The following is a 24,678-nucleotide window of genomic DNA, read 5'->3' as shown; positions in this document are numbered from 1 at the left end:
TCAACTCCTTCTCAAACCCTTGATCTGTCACCTCCATGACCACCAATACTATTCAAAACTCAGCCATCTAACTTCCATGACCATACTGTGAATTTGTTTTAGTCACCTAAAATAACTGCCTCTGAAATACTACTGAGATTCTCCACTCTCTGACCACTATCTCCAGCTCTCTCACTCAATTACACTTCTGATCTTTAGTTTCACAAGGATGCCCAATCACTTGACCCTCTACTTCACTGATTCGCAATCCTGGTTACTGTGATAATAATGGTAATTATTGTTTAGCAGTTATTCATTCCCCTCACCTCCCACTGTGCAACGGTGGAGCATCCTTGTTGATTGTGAAGGAGAGGCTATTTGGCAATGGAAGATTAATGACTCTGATGCAAACAGAAGCGTTAAACGTGCTACTGCAATGTGGCTCACTTTTTGTACTCCAGAGATATGCCATGAGAAGAACATAACCCAGCTGGCTGCTGCCCATTTGGACTGACCCCAAATGTATGTGGCACAAACATGAACCCAACCAACCCACAGCCTGAAGCAGAGCTTCAGTCAAACTGTCATTGGCCTGCAGACCCATGAGCGTGGGAATAAATGCCTTGTAAACTACTGAATTCTGTAGTGGGTTCTTACGCAGCATTATTTAGCAATAGAAACTGATACAGATTCACTCTGGTATCATCTGAGGATTTATTTAAAATATATAGACACATAGGTCCTACTCCCAGAGATTGTGATTTAACTGGCCTAAGTATCAGGATTTTCAAAAATTCTTCAGGTGATTCTAATGTGGAGCCAAAGTTGGAAGAAACTGCCATATCTTATCCTTCTCAAATCTGCCTTGTTTTCACATACTTCCGTGCACAGTTTTAATTCTATGATGCTTTATTTTAGCCCACTGCTCTCCTTTTAGTTTGATCAAAACTGTCCTGTTTCACACACTTCCCTGAACTGCCTAGAGTCTATGATGCTTTTTACCCTAATAGAAGCACATGGAGAAGTCCTACATATCCCAGCCTCTAAGGCATAGCCAGGGTTTCAACCACTAAGCAGCACCATGGCATCTAAGATATTCAGGAAGTACGTGAAGCAGGACAGGTTTGATAAACAGGGACAAAGTAGAACGGTGGGTTAAAATGAAACATTATGGAATCAAAACTGTCTATGGAAGAGTGGGAAGATAGGTTCACTAGGGATAAAACAAGAAATTTTTTCTCAGCTTTGGCTGTACATTAGAATCACCTGGAGAACTTTAGGTAATCTAGATGTCCAGCCCCCAACCTTCAGCCAATCGAATCAGAATCTCTGGGAGTAGGACCAAAGCATCTGTATTTCTTAAATTTCCCCAAGTGACCCCAGTGTGCCTCTGTCAGTCAAAGGCATACAGAATGACTACTGAGCAATTAAGACCTAGACAAAGATTTAAGACCAAAAGTATTTAAAAATAACTTAAATGGCTAAAATCTTTAAAAGTGTGACAACAGAAAGTGTTGCTGAAGGTTATGAGCAGAGGGAACTCCCAAACACTACTAGTGCGATATACGAATTAGTAAAACTACTTTGAAAAAATTCCTAGATAAATGTGGGAAAAAAAGAGGGGAGCAAACACACATGCACCAGGAGATATATACAAGAATATTCAAGAGCATAAAGTTGAAATTTGAAAATAATCCAAAAGTTCATCAACAATAGAGTAGATAAACTAATTCTAATATGTTCAAACATATTCATTTGGCAATGAAAATTCCACAGCTTCGTCAATGGCTGATGAATAACATAATATTAAGTGAAAGAAACTGGACGTAACAAGAATATACTCTGTATAATTCCATTCATAAATAAAGTTCAAAAAAACCCACAGGACTTCCCTGGTGGTGCAGTGGTTGAGAATCCACCTGCCAATGCGGGCGACACGGGTTCGAGCCCTGGTCCAGGAAGATCCAACATGCCATGGAGCAACTAAGCCCATGCGCCACAACTACCAAGCCTGCCCTCTAGAGCCCGCGACCCACAACTACTGAAGCCCACAGGCCTAGAGCCCGTGCTCCACAACAAGAGAAGCCACCACAATGAGAAGCCCGCGCACCGCAATGGAGAGTAGCCCTTGCTCTCCGCAACTAGAGAAAGCCCACGCAGAGCAACGAAGACCCAACGCAGCCAATAAATAAATTAATTAATTATATATATTTTTAAAAACCATGACAATCAAAATACAGATATGTAACACTTGGTTGGAAAATTATAAAGAGAAGCAAAGAAATGACTGTTAATACTGGGGATGGACAGGGGAGTGACTGGAAGGGAGTACACAGGGGGCTTCTGAGATTGCTAGCAATATTCTAATTTCTTCCCTAGATGTGATTATTTGGGTATTACTTTTGTGAAAAATAATCACTATGGCCACAAGTTTTCATTTTTGAGCACTTTTCTGTGTGTTATATCTCACGATAAAAGGGTTTAAAAATGGTTAGCACCATTTAAGCTACTTTTTAAATATTTCCGATGCTAAGTCAACATCTTAATTTTGCCCAGCACTCCTTCTGTGTGTCCTTGGCCAGCTCCTCATTCCTCTCAGTAGCTGTTCTCAAATTTCACTTTTAAAAATTCTCTACCCTTTATTCTCTTATTTCCTAGATTACTTTGAGTACTTAACCGTGCTTCTATAAACTTCCGAAAAGTGAAGGCACTCCAATAATGTGTAAACTTGTTAAAATTTCTCCCTACTTTCATCTTTCCCCGTTTCCATAGTAAGGAGGTCCGTTCTTCAGTCCAAAGCTAATCCTGCCACTCTTTGGTGTATCTTTCCATCTATTAAGGATTCTGTTGCCCTTCCTGTATCCCATCATTTCCTTCAAGACCATAAATACATCCATATCTTACCTAGTAAAACAATAATATTGCATGGCTATTCCCTGATCCCCGTTCATAGCCCAGCTTCTTGAAAGGGTGGTCTACACGAATATCTTTACTTACTTCCTCCCATTTCTCCTCAACCTACTATATCATGCTTCCACCCCCACTATATAATAACATTCTTCTCAAAAGCATGAGCAATTTCTTTACTGTCAGAGCCAATGAATGACTTTTCTGCAGCATTTAAAACTGTTAACTGCTCTCCCTCCTTGAACTGTTCTCACTCCGCCACTGTGATGCCACTTTCTCCTCACTGGTCTTTTCTTCCTAATTGTTTGATTGCTACTTCCCAATCAGTCTTCTTCGTGGACTTTTTCCTTAGCTCATCTCTCAAACACCACTGTTCTATAGGTCACCATTCTCTTTTGTTCTATCCCACCCCATCCCTACCTCTATCCAAGGTGACTTCACCAAAATTTATACCTTCAGTTATAATTCACAGACTGGCTCTAACAGACTTCTCTCCATCTTCTTTTATATCTGTAAACCAGCCACTTTTTGAAGTGTCATCTGACTTAGCACTTTTTATTTTAGAACCTTAAGTTTATATGATCAGGCTATTTACCAAAGTTATAAATACATCAATCCCCCAAAAGTTTAATACTTAATAAATCTTAAGTAAATGATGCTATCTAAATTTAAACTGTTTGATGAGTCTATACTATAGTCATGTCTTAGATTTAATTTCTGTACTTAAAAACAAAATGACGGTATTTTTTCCTTCTTCTTGACTTAATGATAAACCTGCTCATCAAAAGAAAACTTTTTTTGGCGGTATGCAGGCCTCTCACTGTTGTGGCCTCTCCTGTTGCAGAGCACAGGCTCCAGACGCGCAGGCTCAGCGGCCATGGCTCACGGGCCCAGCCGCTCCGCGGCATGTGGGATCTTCCCGGACCAGGGCACGAACTTGTGTCCCCTGCATCGGCAGGCGGACTCTCAACCACTGCGCCACCAGGGAAGCCCCAAAAGAAAACTTTTGACAACTAACTGGCTGAGGAAATACCCATCTTTTAATTACAGCAGCAACATATGGTAATCATAGTAAAGGGTAAATTACTTAAGGGCAATTTCTACAGACTCAATAGTATTCTAAATTGTTTCTTCAATATCTGGGTTAATGCTATTAATAAATGTGTGTATGTCTGTGTGTGCATGCACACACAGGTGTGTATATTGTAGAAAAATGTTAACAAAAATACATCTCCAACCTTTTTTGATGAAAAGGATGACTAAATGATTCTGGATAGTGAAGACTCGTTCTAATGAGATTAGAAAGCTGCTCTACTGATGGTCTTGAGGAAACTGTAGTGTTTTCTGGTCTGAAAAATTTTAATAGTTCCATTTCTGGTGGCTCCTGAGAAAAGAAAAAATATATGACAATAAAAACGCTGCCTTGTTAAAATAAAGTATAGCACACACAAACTAAAGAAGTTAAAACCAGTAGAGATAAAGTAAAGCATGGACTATACTTTTTCTGCTGTAAAAACTAACAAACTAACAGATGAAATCATATGCAATACATACAACCTAGGATAAAAAAACTAGGATCTGTAATCATTTATTCATTCTCTATTTATTATGTGCTGGGGTTAGACTTGAAATCCAGCAACCTCACATATTAGCTCTGTGATCCTGGATAAGTTATTTAATACTTTAAGACAATTTCTTCATATGTAAAAAAGGGGTTTACAATAATAATAATTTCAAAAGTTGCTGTGGTTCTCATCTAATAAAATTGCTGAGTACTTAGGCTATAGATATTCAATTGTATAGCATCTGTTTTAATAGTTGAAAAACTAAAATTGCCTTAAAGAGTCATTTTTGAAAATAGCTTCCTGAGTTTTTACAGATTATAGTGCCTCAACTATATTAACTGAAGGTTAACATACATGTAAAAGTCTCAATATAGCTAGTGTGAGGCACACTGTAAACATTTCAATAAATATTATTATTGTCTAAATGAAAACAGAGAATCATGTCCCACTTCTAGTATTATTATTTCTTTCTTGATAATTTTTTTCTCCATTTTCCTTCACCATCCAGAAAATTTTGATTTTTTAATTTCCTGCTAGCCTAGCTGGATTCTGATCTACACCAAGGACTGGCAAACTACAGCCCATGGGCCAAATTCAGCCTGCTTCCTCTTTATGTAAAGAAAGTTTTATGGAAACAGAGCCACATCTATTTGTTTACACACTGGCTATGGTTGCTTTTGGACTCCAAACAACACAGATGAGTAATTCTGACAAAGACTCTGAGCCAGCAAAGTCTAAAATATTTACCATCTGGCTTTTCTCAGAAAAAGTTTGCTGACCCTTGATTTATACAGCTGCAAAAGCAAGAATTAAAACTGCTTTTGACCTATGAGTGAGAGAAAAGTGACTAGAGGTTTACTCTGGAGGAGGGAAGACTTGTGCCTGGAAGCGAGCAGGAGCAAAACTTCTGGGTTCGGGTCATGTTCTCTTTCTTGATCTGGGTCCTCCTTATACTGAAGTGTTCTTCAATTTGTGAAGAGTCAATGACCTAGTCACTATTCTGCATTTACGTTACACTTTAATAAAAAGTCCAAAAAATGTACTATTATTATAATCTAATCATCTAAGAAAAATAAGCTGTTATTTGAGACTTCTAAATTATACTAAATGAATCTCTACATACTACTTACCAGGAGGAATACACACGAACAACGGCCAGAAAAGGATACCAAAAACCTGAAGCTAATTTACTGAGGGAATGTTTAGAAGAGCTTCCCTCTCTTCTACCTTAAAAGCAACAACAGGTATTTTTGCAATGAGTGCTGGACAATTTGTACAGTAGTTTTATAATAAGGGTTTGATTCAACCTTATGACAGACAGTCCCATCACAAGAGAGGCAAGGTATAAAGTACTATTACCCGTTTTATATGTAAGCTAAAAGTTTATCAAATTATGCAAGTAACTTGCACTAGGCCATCAATCTGAAAGTCTCTGGGCTCCAAATATATTATTCTTAGTATGATGAACATGCTGCATCTCCCAACTCAGTTAATCATATAAAGAGAATATAAAGTATTTCAAAGGTGAAATACAGAGGAAAAAAAGGATATGCCCTACACAGTATTTTAGTAAAATGGGACTATAACTTGAGTGAATTTTATAGAAATCACTTTGTTTCATTTTCTAAGTGAAAAACCTTGCCTTGAGATGTTCGAAATTATCAAAATATGACAATTTGCAATTAAAACTTGGGACTTTTTTAACTAATCAAATCAATTTGAGAAAAACAATTTTCTTAAAGTAAGAAACAGATTTGGGTTTAAATATTTACACATACTATGAGAACTTTTGGTAAGGTTAAACAGTATTTTAGGAAAAGTAAGTAAATAAACAGTATTACCAGCTTCTGCACAACTCCAGAGGCCATCCTTTACACTGTATGATAGGCCCCATAGAGTTCTGCAATGGTATGGGCCTGTTAAACAACAAACAAGATAATATAGAGAATATGGTTCCCTTCCTCTCAAGCTAACTGTGAGTTCTAGATTCAATAAAGAATATATCTTAGGAAACCCCAAGATCACAAATGCATCTCAATACTCTTATGAAGTGCTAGTGAATTTTAAAATCAATTTATGTTCATTTCTAATTTTAATCAGCTTTCTGCCACCAAGCCCCAACTCAAATTCCAATATAAAAGCTTGCACAAACCAGATACCTTCAAAAACACAAAAAACAACCAAACAAAAAACCCCACAAGTTCACAGGAAGGCCCCAAAGCAAACTCTGTCATTACCTGTTTCTGAGGATATGAAAAAGCTTCTTTTCCTATAGTGCGAAGAACAACATGGTGCTGACCTTCCAAAATAAGCTGCTTACTGTCTTCCACTACGTATGCCTAAGAAGTACAAAGCACAAAAATGTTAGCCTGCTTGGCAGTAACCTCAAAAGTAACCAATGCAATATCTGATGGAAAGCAGAGGTATTATGGCTAATATCTATCAATTACCAACACTCATGGCTGTGTCAACCTTTCTACTTTTGTTCATTCATTCAATCAATTAAGTATCTGTCAAAATCTGCTCTGCCTCAATATAAAACAGTTGGCCTGGATACGTGAGAGACACTTCTTGAAATCTTTTCCAATTTTCTCTAGAGCGCTTAAGAAACTAGTCCAAAAGAACAGTGCCATACCATAACACAAGTTTTCTTCTTTACTGGACTGCCAATATACAGGCAAAAGGCTTTTTCTTTTTTTTCTTTTTTAAAAATATATTTATTTATTTTTGGCTGCGTTGGGTCTTCATTGCTATGTGCAGGCTTTCTCTAGTTGTGGCAAGTGGGGCCTACTCTTCGTTGCGGTGCATGGGCTTCTCACTGCAGTGGCTTCTCTTGTTGCGGAGCACAGGCTCTAGGTGCACGGGCTTCAACAGTTGTGGCTCACAGGCTTCAGAAGTTGTGGCTCGTGGGCTCTAGAGCGCAGGCTCAGTAGTTGTGGCGCGTGGGCTTAGTTGCTCCACGGCATGTGGGATCTTCCCAGACCAGGGCTCAAACCCATGTCCCCTACACTGGCAGGCGGATTCTCAACCACTGAGCCACCAGGGAATTCCCAAGGCTTTTTCTTATCGTCTTGCTTCTGAAATGTACCAGGGTTTATCATATAATGCAGCAGAATCAGTGAGTACAATCATAAATCCTAGAAGTGGAAATGCCATGTCCTTGGAGATCTTAAATTTAAGTATTGATACATATGCTTAAAAGAGAAAAAAAAAAGTTTTTTTTCTTCCTATACAATGAACTGATCTCATCTAAATTAAAACACTTACTCCAGCACGTAACTTTTCTTCTTGAACTTCTTCTGTGTTGGAGAACATAAAATCTGTACATGGCTCTGATATACTGGTACTGTCACACTATGCAAATACAGATGCTTAATTTTTTTTTTGATAAGCCCAATTTCTTTTAGATTCAACAGATTCAAAATTACTCAGTCAGAATGCTATAAACACTCCTAAATGTTTATTTTCAATTTCTATACTTATCATGAGTGACAATTTGCCATCCATGGATCACACTTGGAGAACTGCTGCACTAAGGCAGAGGCAGGCCCAGGATCTGCTCAGCACCCATCCATGCACAACCCAGAAATGCAGGAGGAGTTAAATACTCGATGGAGTGACCTTTAATCAAGAGAGGATGACAACTGATAGATAACATCCTGAGACAGGTCACACATCTTTTCCAGTGGTCTCAGGGACCAAACAGAAGTCACCCATAGCCATGTATAACCCTATAATGCATTCTCTTTCCTGCACAAAGTCTTAGTTTTTCAAAACAAACCTTTATTTTTGGTTAAGATTGGTTATAAGTTATACTATACTCCCTTACCAACTAAATTTTTTTACAAAAATGTTGTCCAAGGTCTTAGTTTTCTCCTGAATCATAATTTTTTAGAGTACTATGTTCCCTATGCATCAACTCCACAACTTAAATGACTTGTCAAGTTTTCTTCCGTTCAAGGGGTCCTTTGTGCACTATCTAGAGTCTTCACTAAAGAAAATCTACTAGTCACTTCCTCAAATGAATTGAATAATAAACTTATCATAGCTACTAGCCCCTACCAAATTTAATATCCCATCCTGTAATCTATTCAAACTTCCATTTTCTAACTAAGGAGTATCATAATCTTGAGTAGTGTTCTTCTTCTTCAATGATAATCAGCAATACTAGTAACTGGTTTTTATTCAGGGTGATTTTTTGAAAGATAACCCCTGGCCGCCCCGCCCCCACCAAGGTTACTGTGGGCTCAACGATGAGTACAGAATACAGCACACATAACTCAAAATCTTGTCTCACGAATATTACAAATTGTTACATGGCAGGAATCTGTGGAGTGACAGCTACAAATGCTAAAGGTCTACCATACATTTAATGGATGGGTGGTTTACATTAAGGGGCAATGCTACTGAGCCTGAAAACAGGATTCTCTTTTTTTTTTTTTTTGCGGTACGTGGGCCTCTCACTGCTGTGGCCTCTCCCGTTGCAGAGCACAGGCTCCGGACGCGCAGGCTCAGCGGCCATGGCTCACGTGCCCAGCTGCTCCGCGGCATGTGGGATCCTCCCGGACCGGGGCACGAACCCGTGTCCCCTGCATCGGCAGGCGGACTCTCAACCACTGCGCCACCAGGGAAGCCCAGGATTCTCTTGATTCTAAGCTCCAAGAACATTTGATTTCAAACTAATAACGTGTAACTTATCTTTTTAACATTAAACACCTTCACCTTCTATAGTCAACAAAAGTATCAATTTGCTTAAGCAGTTTTACTGGAATTCATGTAAAGCCAGCTTGGTTTCAAGAAAGTTTACTTAAAAGTGTACAGTTTAGTAAAAAGAACACTTTAGAACATCTGAATCAATTTAAAATAACATGTTCTAATCATCTACTATGAGCATGTCTCCATGTTAGGCCTTATATCAGACAGTACTAAATCAAACCTCCTCACATAGTTCAGGTGAATATCCCTGGGCAAGATCCTAAATTTCACTGTAGAATCATTTCTACAGTGGAAAAAAAAAAGATACATACTTAAGATACAAAAGGGTGTACTGTGAAAAATAAACCTCTTCTGCATTACAGTTAACTTTAGGGAAGACCAATGCCTAAACAACCTCATTCTGGTCTGCCATGTGTATGTGCAAATCTTAGCTGAATCTGATTTTTTTTAATTAAAATATTTTCAAATAATCTGAAAAATTTCAACACAGACCAACAATTAGATAATTGTAAAGAATTACTGTTAATTTGGGTGAGATAGTAATATGGTGGGGTTATATTAAACAAGAAAGTCCTTATCTGCTAGAAGTACACATAAAAGCAGATGAAATATGTCATTAAAAAATATATACTGCAGCTAAAAAATAAAGGAAGGTAAAAATAAAACAAAGTAAAGGAATAGGTGAAAACGAACAGCAGCAAATTAGTGGCTGTTGGAGCCTAAGTAATGGGTACTTAGAGGTTCATAGTGCTATTTTTCCTTTTTCAGAGTTTGAAAATGCTCACAATAAAGAGTTTAATAACAGCATTTTTGCTTTCATGGAGCTTATCATGTCTACAATATTCTCAGTACCTCTTACAAGTAATAAGTAACACAGAATAAAGTCATCTAATTTGAATGAATTCTTCCCTTTAGGCAAAAAAAAAGTTATTTTGGAACTGTTGAAAAACTTATAAAACTATTTCAATATTCAAATTGGAAAATTTAAGCAGAGAAAATATAAAGAGCAGCTTACATTTACTCTTCAGCTTAAGAATCAAGTATAAGTGAGCCTTGCTGAAATAATTTAACAACACATACCTTCCACAATACAACAATATTCAAATCCACCTCATTGCACTTCTGAATTAATCTCATAGTGTCCTCTATTGACTGCTTTTCTGTATGCAGAGAAGACTGGGCTTGTGGTTTCTTCAATTCAGAGGATAAACTTCGATAAAAGAAGTCTGCACAGGGGCTTGCTGAACTTACTATCTGTTAAAAGAAAATCGTTTGTCTGTATGTGTTTTCAATTAGATATACCCTGCCAAAATTTAAATTTCTACAACTTACATATACCCAAAAGGCTTATTCAGTAATTTCTTATCAATTTGGTTGAATACAAGGAGGCCACCCTAAGACTTGAATACCTAAAATATTTGGCACAAATTACCCTGAATCTTAAAGTTTGAAGCTCAAATTCATAAATCTACACTTCCATGGCACTGGCTTTAACCTTCTAAGTATCCAGGGAGGGTAAATGGGTATCTCTAAGAAAATGAATAAAAAGTGAATTGTTGAGAATCTGACAAACAACATATATATGTATAACTGAACCATTTTACTGTACACTTGAAACCAATACAACATCGTAAAATAACTATACTTCAATTTTTTAAAAAGTAAATTGTTAAAAGGAAATTATGATTTTTTTTAACTATTAAAAATAACAAATATTTCCCATTCAAATACTTGGAAGACTAAGTGATATCCAATGAAACAGAACGAATGAAGCCACTGGCATTAACCTGGCTTTTATACTTGAAGGGAGAGAACAAGAGAAAAGATTTTTAAACAGACTCAGAACTACAGAATTTCCCTTAATTAATGACTACTGTGTTTCATAGTAAAATCTCTACACTTAACAATTTCCTGCATTATAAACTATATTATATAGCTGTTAAGCTTCAAGTTAATTATTAAATATTAATAAATACATATATTTTCCCCCTTAGACATGAACTTTTTCTGGTAAACCATTGTCCACATAGTTATCTCATCAACGTGTAGTGCCTGGTGAGTTCTATTTACTCAGATTCATCAAAAGGGAAAATGTCTTTGTTTATGCCATCTGCAGTGCTCCTATACAAAATTATTAACAATAAATATAATAAAAATTACAACCTTAATATAATTTAAGGGTCCTGATGATGTTTCTAGGGAATGTTTTTAAAAAGACACAAACAAAACAAACAACTTAAGTCCAAAAAGCTAAAATTCAACCATTCAGGAAGCAAGGAAGCACAGTGTCCAAAAGTCATACTCATTCTGGAATTATTGGACTTTTGGTGCTCTGGGATATTTCTAAATAGCCGCTTCCTCAAATGGCCAAAAGATAGTACAAAGAGTGGGTCAGATGAAGGCAAATGATAAGCACAATACAAAAGTCTAAGTATGTTTGGAATTATCAAGGAGAAGAACACAAAGAAATAATACTAGTAACAGCACAAAACGACAGGGAATTTGGCCCGTATTTTTCAAAGCAGATCCCCAAATCACCTCTTCAGATTATCTGCAGAGCTGGATGAAAATGTGTATTCCCAAACTCTACCCAAAGTATGAGCCAGAGCTTTAGAGGTGGGACGGCAAAGCTTTCATTTTTATAAAAATTCTCTAGATAAAAAATAGTGTGCAGAGCTTCCCTGGTGGCGCAGTGGTTAAGAATCCACCTGCCAATGCAGGGGATATGGGTTGGAACCCTGGTCCAGGAAGATCCCACTTGCTGCGGAGCAACTAAGCCTACACGCCACAACTACTGAGCCTGCGCTCTAGAGCCCACGCACCTAGAGCCCGTGCCCCGCAACAAGAGAAGCCACTGCAATGAGAAGCCCCACGCACCACAACAAAGAGTAGCCCCCACTCGCCACAACTAGAGAAAGCCCGTGCGCAGCAACGAAGACCCAACACAGCCAAAAATAAAATAAATAAATTAAAAAAAAATAGAGGGTGCAGACTGATAACCTCAAGATCACCTACCTCAAAGCTTTAGCAATTCAGAGCCCCAGGTCTCATCCAGTCCCACTGACTGAGAATTTGCATTTTAACAAGATCCCCAGGTGACTTACATGAACATTATTTCAAAGTTTGAAAACCACTCTCAAGGTGGTTCTAACATATAATTATTGGGAGTATCAGTGCCCTAGTCAATAATACATTTAAAATTACAAAACAGCTTATTATTTGGGTCATAGAACCATATGATATTCCCAAATCCAGAGGGTTATCATCTATTTGTTCCACTGTGACCACGTTCCCAAATAAACAGGTTCCTTCATATAATCCTTTTTCTTTAATCCCAAGGACTAAACTTATTTCATGAGTATCTTACACTCTAAAAGAAAGTTAAATTTAAATAACTAATTAAAATGCTACATTCCATATAGCATTTTTGTTTGCTTTGGGGCATGAAGACAAGTTGCAAAACCCAACAAAGCTGACATGTTCATCCACCAAAGAATTTGGGGATTACTAAAGCAATAGTTTTACCAAAATAGTCAATATACTCCAGACTGTGACTTTTTATTAAAATCAAACGTTATTGTGCTTATTCGCATACCTGTTCATTTCCAAAGATGATATCTGCAAAGGTATATTTTTCTGAGGACTGTGTAGCAACTAAAAAACAGGAGAGAACAAACTAATCATATCATTGGCATGAAATATAAAATAACCATTTAAGAAAGTGTGACAGTAAAATGAATTTACCTTCTTCCTCCTTACATCGTATTGCCTTGAAGCAAAATTTTCCCTTCTCCCTATTCGCAAGTTTGGCATCTAGGAAGAGAAAAGAGAAAATTTCAAGTATCTTTCTCAGTTTATAACATGGTAAAACCTAATTCATTACTCAGACTTCTTCAGTCACAATGGAAAATATTTCATAATTATAAATAGTGTTTAATGAAAAGCATCTTTGCTTTCCTCTCAATAAAGCAAATCTCATTCAGCTCCTTAAAAAGGTAAGATTAAATTTTCTTGAAATGCATGTTCATATGCACATATATATTCAGATATGTATGACATTATAGATAAACAGAAAATTTGAAAAATTAGAACTTGGGAGCCAGGGAGTCCACAATTCCCCCACTCTATCATTTCTGCATTTCCTATCAATATTTTTTTCATATGGATGATTTATACCAATATTACTATATGCACATATTTGCTACGATGCATTTCCCCACTATTGTGACGTATTTTAAAAGCTTATATATTTTAATGACCACAAAATAATCTGAGTTGTAGCTTAATTCACATTAAAGCTCCATTTGATTTTTCTCTATTGAACATAATCTTACAACAAACTGCTCTGAATATATGGATCTTCTTATATTTTGAATTAATTCCTCTGTATAAATTCCAAAAATAAGAATTACTATGAGGCTAGATAAGGGTTTAAACATTTTTTTTTAATCTTTTAAAATACATTGTACAATTCTTTCCAGAAACAGTAAATATTTTGCCAGCTTCGATCTACTCTTACAAGCACTAAGCACTTTCATACTACTAGCAGGATGATAAAATGATGGAAATATTTTGGAAAACAATTTGACAGTATGTATCACAAGTGTGCATATTCTTTTGTTTCAAGTTATATGGGTATGCAAATACACAGAAAAGCCACTCAACACACAAGTTTGATTACACACAGAAAAACCAACTTTCCAATAGTAAAGGAAACAAAGAGAAACTTACAATTCTAGTCTATATGTTTCTGTACTGTTCGAAATTTTGATAAGTGACCATGTATTCAGGCACTGATTTTACAACTGAATTTTTTAAAAAAGAAAAAATATATACAAATAGAAAAGATGTGGAATAAAAAGATGGGAAAGAATCGATTAACACAGTAATTTCACTTACAGTCATGTAAAGTAATGAAAGCACAATTTAATGCTTACAAAAGTTAATTATAAGAAAGTCATCAACCACCTAAACAAGCTCCAAAGATGGGTGCAAGCTGTGGCTATCAGCACAGACCCCTGAGAGGGGCATGAGACGCTAAGGCTGCTGCTGTAGCCACCAAGAAGCCTGTGTGCAAGCACAGGTCACTATCCATACCATCCCTGCTAGGAGCCTGTGCAGCTCGCCACTGCCAGGGTCCCATGATCCAGGGACAACTTCCCCAGGACAACATGGTGCGCCTCAGGCTGTTGCAACGTCAAGTCACGCTGTCCTCTGCCGCTGCAGGCTCGCCCCACATTCCATACCCCTCCCTCCCTCCCCCCAGCCTGAGTGAGCCAGAGCCCCCTAATCAGCTGCTACTTTAACCCCATCCTGCCTGGCAAACAGACGCCCTCAGGCGACGTACACACACAGGCGGAGCCAAATCCAAAGCTGAGCCCCAGGAGCTGTGCGAACAAAGAAGAAAAAGGGAAATCTCTCCCAGCAGCCTCAGGAGCAGAGGATTAAATCTCCACAATCAACTTGATGTACCCTGCATCTGTGGAATACCTGAATACACAGCGAATCATCCCAAAATTGAAGCGATGGACTTTGGGAGCAACTGTGTTTGCTTTCTGTGTCTAATTTGTTTCTGGTTTTATGTTTATCGTAGTTTAGTTTTTAGAGCTTATTATCATTGGTAGATTTGTTTATTGATTTGGTTGCTCTCTTCCTTTTTTTATTTTACATATATATATATGAGGGGTTTTTTTCCTTTTTCTCTTTTTGTGTGTGTATGTGTATGCCTCTTTGTGTGATTTTGTCTGTATAGCTTTGCTTTTGCCATTTGTCCTAGGGTTCTGATTGTCCTTTTTTTCTTTTTTTTTTGGTATACTTTTTAGCACTTCTTATCAATGGAGGATTTGCTTTTTCGTTTGGTTGCTCTCTTCTTTTTTTCTCGCTCTCTTTTTAAATTACTTTCTTGTTTTTTTATTTTTAATAATTTTTTTCTATTTTAATAACTATTTTATTTTATTTATTCATTTTTTTTTCTTTCTTTCTTTTCTTTTCTTTCTCTCCCTTTTCCTCTGAGCCGTGTGGATGAAAGGCTCTTGGTGCTCCAGCCAGGCATCAGGGCTATGCCTCTGACGTGGGAGAGCCAAGTTCAGGACACTGGTCTACCAGAGACCTCCCGTCTCCACGTAATATCAAACGGCGAAAGCTCTCACAGAGACCTCCATCTCAACGCTAAGACCCAGCTCCACTCAACGACCAGCAAGCTATAGTGCTAGACACTGTATGCCAAACAACTAGCAAGACAGGAACACAAATCCACCCACCAGCAGAGAGGCTGCCTAAAATCATAATAAGTTCACCGACACCCCAAAACACACCACCAGACATGATCCTGCCCACCAGAAAGACAACATCCAGCCTCATCCACAAGAACATAGGTACCAGTCCCCTCCACCAGGAAGCCTACACAACCCACTGAACGAACCTTACCCACTGGGAGCAGACACCAAAAACAACAGGAACTACGAACCTGCAGCCTGCAAAACGTATACCCCAAACACAGTAAGTTAAGCAAAATGATAAGACAGAGAAATACACAGCAAATGCAGAAACAAGGTAACAACCCACAGACCAAACAAATGAAGAGGAAATAGGCAGTCTACCTGAAAAAGAATTTAGAGTAATGAGAGTAAAGATGATCCAAAATCTTGGAAATAGAATGGGGAAAACACAAGAAACGTTTAACAAGGACCTAGAAGAACTAAAGAGCAAACAAACCAGGATGAACAACACAATAAATGAAATTAAAAATTCTCTAGAAAGAATCAACAGCAGAATAACTTAGGCAGAAGAACAGATAAGTGACCTAGAAAATAAAATAGTGGCAATAACTACCACAGACCAGAACACACAAAAAAGAATGAAAAGAACTGAGGACAATCTCAGAGACCTCTGGGACAACATTAAATGCACCAACATTCAAATTATAGGGGTCCCAGAAGAAGAGAATAAAAAAGGGACTGAGAAAATATTTGATGAGATTACAGTTGAAAACTTCCCTAATATGGGGAAGAAAATAGTCAATCAAGTCCAGGAAGCACAGAGAGTCCCACACAGGATAAATCCAACGAGAAACATGCCAAGACACACATTAATCAAACTATCAAAAATTAAATACAAAGAAAAAATATTCAAAGCAGCAAGGGAAAAGCAACAATTAACATACAAGGGAATCCCCATAAGATTAACAGCTGATCTTCTAGCAGAAACTCTGCAAGCCAGAAAGGAGTAGCAGGACATATTTAAAGTGATGAAAGGGAAAAACTTACAACCAAGATTAATCTACCCAGCAAGGATCTCATTCAGATTCGATGGAGAAATTAAAACCTTTACAGATAAGTGAAAGCTAAGAGAATTCAGCATCACCAAACCAGCTCTACAACAAATGCTAAAGGAACTTCTCTAGGCAGGAAACAGAGAAGGAAAAGACAAACAAATGCAAAACATTAAGAAAATGGGAATAGGAACATACATATCGATAACTACCCTATATGTAAATGGATTAAATGCTCCAACCAAAAGACACAGACTGGCTGAATGGATAAAAAACAAAACCCATACATATAGTGTCTACAAGAGACCCACTACAGACCCAGTGACACATACAGACTCAAAGTGAGGGGATGGAAAAAGATGTTCCATGCAAATGGAAATCAAAAGAAAGCTGGAGTAGCAATTCTTGTATCAGACAAAATAGACTTTAAAATAAAGACTATTACAAGAGACAAAGAAGGACACTACATAATGATCAAGGGATCGATCCAAGAAGAAGATATAACAATTGTAAATATTTATGCACCCAATATAGGAGCACCTCAATACATAAGGCAAATGCTAACAGCCATAAAAGGGGAAATTGACAGTAAAAGAATCATAGTAGGGGACTTTAATACCCCACTTTCACCAATGGACAGATCATCCAAAATGAAAATAAATAAGGAGGCAGAAGCTTTAAATGATACATTAAACAAGATGGACTTAATTGACATTTATAGGACATTCCATCCAAAAACAGCAGATTACACATTCTTCTCAAGTGCTCATGGAACATTCTCCAGGATAGATTATATCTTGGGTCACAAATCAAGCCTTGGTAAATTTAAGAAAACTAAAATTGTATCGAGTATCTTTTCCAGCCACAACACTATGAGACCAGATATCAATTACAGGAAAAAAATCTGGAAAAAATACAAACACATAGAGGGTAAACAATACACTACTAAACAACCAAGAGAACACTGAAGAAATCAAAGAGGAAATCAGAAAATACCTAGAAACAAATGACAATGAAAACACGATGACCCAAAACCTGTGGCATGCAGCAAAAGCAGTTCTAAGAGGAAAGTTTATAGCAATACAATCCTACCTCAAGAAACACCTCAAATAAATAACTTAACCTTATACCTAAAGCAATTACAGAAAGAAGAACAAAAAAATCCCAAAGTTAGCAGAAGGAAAGATATCATTAAGATCAGATCAGAAATAAATGAAAAAGAAATGAAGGAAACAATAGCAAAGATCAATAAAACTAAAAGCTGGTTCTTTGAGAAGATAAACAAAATTGATAAACCACTAGCCAGACTCATCAAGAAAAACAGGAAGAAGAATTAGAAATGAAAAAGGAGAAGTAACAACTGACACTGCAGAAATACAAAGGATAATGGGAGATTACTACAAGCAACTCTATGACAAAAATATGGACAACCTGGAAGAAATGGACAACTTCTTAGAAAAGCACAACCTTCCGAGACTGAACCAGGAAGAAATAAAAAATATAAAACAGGCCAATCACAAGCACTGAAATTGAAACTGTGATTAAAAATCTTCCAACAAACAAAAGCCCAGGACCAGATGGCTTCACAGGCAAATTCTATCAAACATTTAGAGAAGAGCTAAAACCTATCCTTCTCAAGCTCTTCCAACCTATAGCAGAGGTAGGAACACTCCCAAACTCATTCTACGAGTCCAGCATCACTCTGATACCAAAAACAGGCAAAACTGTCACAAAAAAAGAATACTACAGGCCAATATCACTGATGAATACAGATGCAAAAATCCTCAAGAAAATACTAGCAAACAGAATCCAACAGCACATTTAAAACATCATATACCATGATCAAGTGGGGTTTATCCCAGGAATGCAAGGATTCTTCAATATACACAAATCAATCAATGTGATAAACCATATTAACAAACTGAAGGAAGGAAAACATATGATCATTTCAATAGATGCAGAAAAAGCTTCTGACAAAATTTAACATCCATTTATGATAAAAACCCTCCAGAAGTAGGCATAGAGGGAACTGACCTCAACATAATAAAGGCCATATATGACAAACTCACAGCCAACATTGTTCTCAATGGTGAAAAAGTGAAACCATTTCCACTAAGATCAGGAACAAGACAAGGTTGCCCACTCTCACCACTATTATTCAACATACTTTTGGAAGTTTTAGCCATAGCAATCAGAGAAGAAAAAGAAATAAAAGGAATCTAAATTGGAAAAGAAGTAAAACTGTCACTGTTTGCAGATGACACGATACTATACATACAGGATCCCAAAGATACTACCAGAAAACTACTTGAGCTAATCAATGAATTTGGTAAAGTTGCAGGATACAAAATTAATGCACAGAAATCTCTTGCATTCCTATACACTAATGATGAAAAATCTGAAAGAGAAATTAGGAAACACTCCCATTTACCACTGCAACAAAAAGAATAAAATACCTTGGAATAAATCTACCTAAGGAGACAAAAGACCTGTATGCAGAAAACTGTAAGACACTGATGAAAGAAATTAAAGATGATACAAACAGATGGAGAGATATTCCATGTTTTTGGATTGGAAGAATCAACACTGTGAAAATGACTCTACTACCCAAAGCAATCTACAGATTCAATGCAATCCCTATCAAACTATCAATGGCATTTTAACAAAACTAGAACAAAAAATTTCACAATTTGTGTGGAAACACAAAAGATCCCCAATAGTCAAAGCAATCTTGAGAAAGAAAAAGGGAGCAGGAGCAATCAGGCTCCTGGACTTCAGACTATAATACAAAGCTACAGTAATCAAGACAGTATGGTACTGGCACAAAAACAGAAATATAGATCAATGGAACAGGATAGAAAGCCCAGAGATAAACCCAGGCACATATGGTCACGTTATCTTTGATAAAGGAGGCAAGAATATACAATGGAAAAAAGACAGCCTCTTCAATAAGTGGTGCTGGGAACACTGGACAGCTACATGTAAAAGAATGAAATTAGAACACTCCCTAACACCATACACAAAATAAACTCAAAATGGATTAAAGACCTATATGTAAAGCCAGACACTATAAAAGTCTTAGAGGAAAACATAGGCAGAACACTCTATGACATAAATCACAGCAAGATCCTTTTTGTCCAACCTCGTAGAGAAATGGAAATAAAAACAAAAATAAACAAATGGAACCTAATGAAACTTAAAAGCTTTTGCACAGCAAACAAAACCATAAACAAGACCAAAAGACAACCCTCAGAATGGGAGAAAATATTTGCAAATGAAGCCAACTGACAAAGGATTAATCTCCAAAATATACAAGTAGCTCATGCAGCTCAATATCAAAACAACAAACAACCCACCCAATCCAAAAATGGGCAGAAGACCTAAATAGACATTTCTCCAAAGAAGATATACAGATTGCCAACAAACACATGAAAGGATGCTCAACATCACTAATCATTAGAGAAATGCAAATCAAAACTACAATGAGGTATCACCTCACACCAGTCAGCATGGCCATCATAAAAATATCTACAAACAATAAATGCTGGAGAGGGCGTGGAGAAAAGGGAACACTCTTACACTGCTGGTGGGAATGTAAATTGATACAGCCACTGTGGAGAACAGTATGGAAGTTCCTTAAAAAACTAAAAATAGAACTACCATATGACCCAGCAATCCCACTACTGGGCATATACCCTGAGAAAACCATAAAAAGACATGTACCACAATGTTCACTGCAGCTCTATTTACAATAGCCAGGACATGGAAGCAACCTAAGTGTCCATCGACAGATGAATGGATAAGGACGGTGTGGCAATATATACAATGGAATATTACTCAGCCATAAAAAGAAACGAAATTGAGTTATTTGTAGTGAGGTGGATGGACCTAGAGACTCTCATACAGAGTGAAGTAAATCAGAAAGAGAAAAACAAATAACATATGTTAATACATATATATGGAATCTTAAAAAAACCAAATAAATGGTTGTGAAGAACCTAGGGGCAGAACAGGATTAAAGATGCAGACATAGAGAATGGACTTGAGGACACGGGGATAGGGAAGGGTAAGCTGGGATGAAGTGAGAGAGTGGCATGGACATAGATACACTACCAAATGTAAAACAGATAGCTAGTGGGAAGCAGCCGCATAGCACAGGGAGATCAGCTCGGTGCTTTGTGACCACCTGGAGGGGTGGGATAAGGAGGGTGGGAGGGAGACGCAAGAGGGAGGAGATATGGCGATATATGTATACGTATAGCAGATTCACTTTGTTATACAGCAGAAACTAACACACCGTTGTAAAGCAATTATACTCCAATAAAGATGTTAAAAAAAAGGACTTTGATATAATGTAATATATGATATAATTATAGCAAAGTATATACAGATATTTAAATGAGTTAAAAAAAAGAAACGCACCAATAATCTTATGACATTCTGGTACTGTTCTGAAAAAAATAAAATCAACGAAGGAAGATATCAGAATTTATTATGAAGAGGGAAAAAGGCACAAACCTTTGTTTTCAGAGAGATTTACAGATTTCTGTAACTTCCAGTGTTTGCTACTACTTGATACTTGTACTATATGGAATTCCTTAACACCTGCTTCACTCTATCAAAAGGAAATAAAAGAGTCATTCAAGATTTAGGAGCACTAACGTAGAATACTCTAATGAGAATGACACTGCTACCAAAGTCAGTATCAATTAACATAAGATGAAATTTTTATTTTGAAATAAATTAACAATACATTTCAGAAATGTAAATTATTTAAATCCCTCTATAAACATTCTTAAAACACGTAAGTCATCATCTTATTCACAAAATAGATTTAATTATAATATACTCCCAGTGGCAAAGTTTTAAATATTGAAAGGCATTCAGTTATTAGAATCTATTATAATGAGTTATTTAATATATCAAAAATTATTTGCTGCCAATTTTTAATCAAAACCATAGCACTTTTATTTCTTCTGATCTTTCTCTCACATTCCTGTTAAGGCAAAAAGCAACAAAGAACAGAATACCAATATACAGTCAATGTACATAAAATTATTTAAATTGCATATATTTTTTATTCTCCTGAAAAGGAGCTAATTTGAAATTATTCAAATGTTCTTACTCTTACAAATATTGGTTTTTTGGGAAGATCACCGAAGTATCAGCACATTGACCTTAAATGTCCTAAAATGAAGTGACCATACAAATTTATGAAGCTAAAAGACGTGACAGAAATAATAAGTAACATTTCAAACAGGTATCTAAACTGAATCAATATGAAGCTAAGATTCTACTTTAATAAGATCACAGTTCCTTCTTGAAGAATATTCATTTTGATATTTAGAGTACATAAACAGGAAAGATAAAATGTTTAAAATGCTTTATATAAAGGAAATGGTACTGCTGGAAATGTATAAGTAAGGGGTTATCAAGTTAATACTGAATGTGAAATCCTAACAGAACTTTGTAAATTTAAGCACATCAAAACACATCCTCGTCATTTTCCTCACATCCTCGTCATTTTCCTACATTGGGCTGGTAGGCTTCCGTTATCATACAGGTGACTTCCCTTCATCCCATGTTTTTAATACTTTTACACCTGGAGATCTTCACCTTTCTCTAAGCTCTTCTACCTAGATTCTTAAGCCTGGACTTTTCCTACCATCTATCTAGCTCTTTGGTTTTCTCCCTCTCCTTCAATTCAACAACATGAGTGTGGACCCAGCTTGTCCCCAAAGCCTGCGTGGCCCCAAAGCATCCAATTCTAGGGAATCTTCACCAATGCCTGAGATTTACGGGCCTGAAGAAAATTATGTCCTTGCAAGTGTCATCTGCTGAGACCCACGACATGGAGACTGTCTCTCCTCTTCCTTCCTTCTCCATGGATCTGCTTATTCAGGACAGTCCTGATTCTCCCACAAGCCCCAGAGTAAAACTAATAGCCACGGCTGCAGACAAGAGCACAGAGAAGAAGGAAGAGAAGGTCCTGGTCAAGAAGCAGAAGACCAGAACCGTGTTCTCTCAGTCGCAGCTGTGTGTGCTCAATGACAGATTTCAGAGGCAGAAATACCTCAGCCTCCAGCAAATGCAAGAACTTTCCAACATCCTGAACCTTAGCTACAAACAGGTTAAGACCTGGTTCCAGAACCAGAGAATGAAATGTAAGAGGTGGCAGAAAACAACTGGCTGAGGAATAGCAACATTGTGACTCAGGGCCCAGCAACTACAGAATACCCAGGCTTCTATTCCTACCACCAAGGATGCCTGGTGAACTCTTCCGGAAACCTGCCCACGTGGGGTAACCAGACCTGGGATAACCCAACTTGGAGCAACCAGAGCTGGAATAGTCAGTCCTGGAGCAACCAGAGCTGGAACAGTCAGACCTGGTGCCCCCAAGCTTGGAATAACCAGACTTGGAACAATCAATTCAACAACTATGTTGAGGAATTCCTGCAGCCCCAGATCCAGTTCTAGCAAAATTCTCCTGTCAGTGATTTGGAGGCCACCTTGGAAACTGCCGGGGAAAGCTATAACATAATACAGCAAACTGCTAAGTATTTCAATTCCCAACAGCAAATCATGGATTTATTCCCAAATTACTCCCTGAACACACAGCCTGAAGATTTCTAACGATGGCTGTATTATTCAATCTTAATTTGAGCTATGACTGTTATTACTTACCTAGAAGTTTTCTTTTACAATTACGTATCTCTCTGCCTCGACAAGCTGCTTTTCATTGTACCTTTTGTGTCAATTTGGGGGTGTATGATTTGTGTCTACTCAAAGAGGTTTCACAAGCATTGGCTTCTACGGACATCATGATAAAAGATGACAGGCGGCTATAGATAACTAGGTTATAATACTATTTTTTGGACATCTTTAGGATCTAGAACCTAACCTCAAAAATAGGGAGCAAAAGTACAAAGATGTGTAATGAAGGATTATTCATATTTTCTGGGATGGGGAGGCTTTAGTTGTTAAGAACCTCAGTTGTTAAGGTGAAGGGTTAAGCTACAATGTGCTTCACTGATTTCCTCTACCCCTTTTTGCTACTTTACTACAACCCCTAATTTTTTCCACCAGTCTAGTATTTGTAGAAAGATGTTTTAATTTGTCCACATCATAATACTACCAGTTGGCTGGTTCGTTTATAAGTACCAATAAACAAAAAAATTACCCATTTAAAAAAAAAAAACACATCCTCAATGGTGAGACTAGAAAGCACTTTATGAGATCTTTTTTGGGTTGAATTACTGGTATACGGCCATATACCATATGATTATGTATCATATTAATACCACTAATACCACTAGATCCTTTTTTTTTTTTTTTTTTTTGCGTTATGCGGGCCTCTCACTGTTGTGGCCTCTCCCGTTGCGGAGCACAGGCTCTGGACGCGCAGGCTCAGCGGCCATGGCTCACGGGCCCAGCCGCTCCGCGGCATGTGGGATCCTCCCGGACCGGGGCATGAACCCATGTCCCCTGCATCGGCAGGGGGACTCTCAACCACAGCGCCACCAGGGAAGCCCAATACCACTAGATCCTTTTATTTGAAGTACTGAGGGATAAAATTACGAAGCAAATTGAGAATTAACATGTTTTTACATTCCATTCTATATGAACATCCCTAAATTCCTAGCTTATGCTGTCTTGTGAAGGAAAAAAAAATCATTACGAAAAACAAAGGATACACTTAAAATATAATTAAAGACAAAATTTAGTTTTAAACCAGCTTACGGTATTGGTATTTTCCACATCCACAAAGACTAGCATATTGCCTCCTCTGCCCTCCTCATCTTCAAGAGAATTACTTCTGCAGACAGTGGCTCGCACATTCAAAGATCGACTGGTACAAATGACTGCTGTGTGTCTTAATATTCTGTGACTAAAGAAGTAAAAATCACAAATTTAATCTAAGACTCTCTCCCAATGTTATGATTCTCTAATTCCAAATAAAGCTTTTTAAAACCTATTCACCCTCAGGACAATTTATACTCTAAAAAAACCAAGACAGATACAATAAGGTAAAATTATCTAGTTAGCCTAACATTAGTTCAATTCTTTATTCTCAGTTTGGAAGAAAACTATTAGTCTCCTTTTTTCCCTGCTCATCAAACTCAGCCACAGTATAGTACATGAAAATAATCATCATATAGTCATGTCTTGATTATACCTCTTCTGATAGTAGTTCCAAAGTTAATGACTGAATGCCTACCAAGTAAATGCCAAACTTTCACC

The 24,678-nt window shown here is 37.3% G+C and overlaps 1 protein-coding gene and 1 pseudogene across 6 annotated transcripts in view; one reads left to right on the top strand and one right to left on the bottom strand.

Moving 5' to 3' along the window:
- TRAPPC8 (trafficking protein particle complex subunit 8) overlaps positions 1–24,678 on the bottom strand; it is a 90,850-nt gene that overhangs the window by 4,167 nt on the left and 62,005 nt on the right. For 5 of the 6 annotated variants that reach the window (XM_067699390.1, XM_067699393.1, XM_067699394.1 and 2 more), the window contains 7 exons: positions 24,178–24,325; positions 20,956–21,052; positions 12,912–12,980; positions 12,763–12,821; positions 10,248–10,421; positions 6,689–6,790; positions 4,125–4,270 (listed from right to left, as the gene is read on the bottom strand). In XM_067699390.1, the coding sequence (XP_067555491.1) occupies positions 4,125–4,270; positions 6,689–6,790; positions 10,248–10,421; positions 12,763–12,821; positions 12,912–12,980; positions 20,956–21,052; positions 24,178–24,325 (795 nt within the window). The remainder of the gene's footprint in view (positions 1–4,124; positions 4,271–6,688; positions 6,791–10,247; positions 10,422–12,762; positions 12,822–12,911; positions 12,981–20,955; positions 21,053–24,177; positions 24,326–24,678) is intronic. The other variant, XM_067699396.1, reaches the window with a different exon arrangement.
- Positions 22,150–23,070, top strand: LOC137204205 (homeobox protein NANOG pseudogene; annotated as a pseudogene).

This window comes from Pseudorca crassidens, chromosome 12 (assembly GCF_039906515.1).
Source record: "Pseudorca crassidens isolate mPseCra1 chromosome 12, mPseCra1.hap1, whole genome shotgun sequence".
NCBI lineage: Eukaryota > Metazoa > Chordata > Mammalia > Artiodactyla > Delphinidae > Pseudorca > Pseudorca crassidens.
The sequence above is the reverse complement of the archived record's forward strand: the minus strand, read 5'-3'. Positions and strand labels throughout refer to the sequence as shown.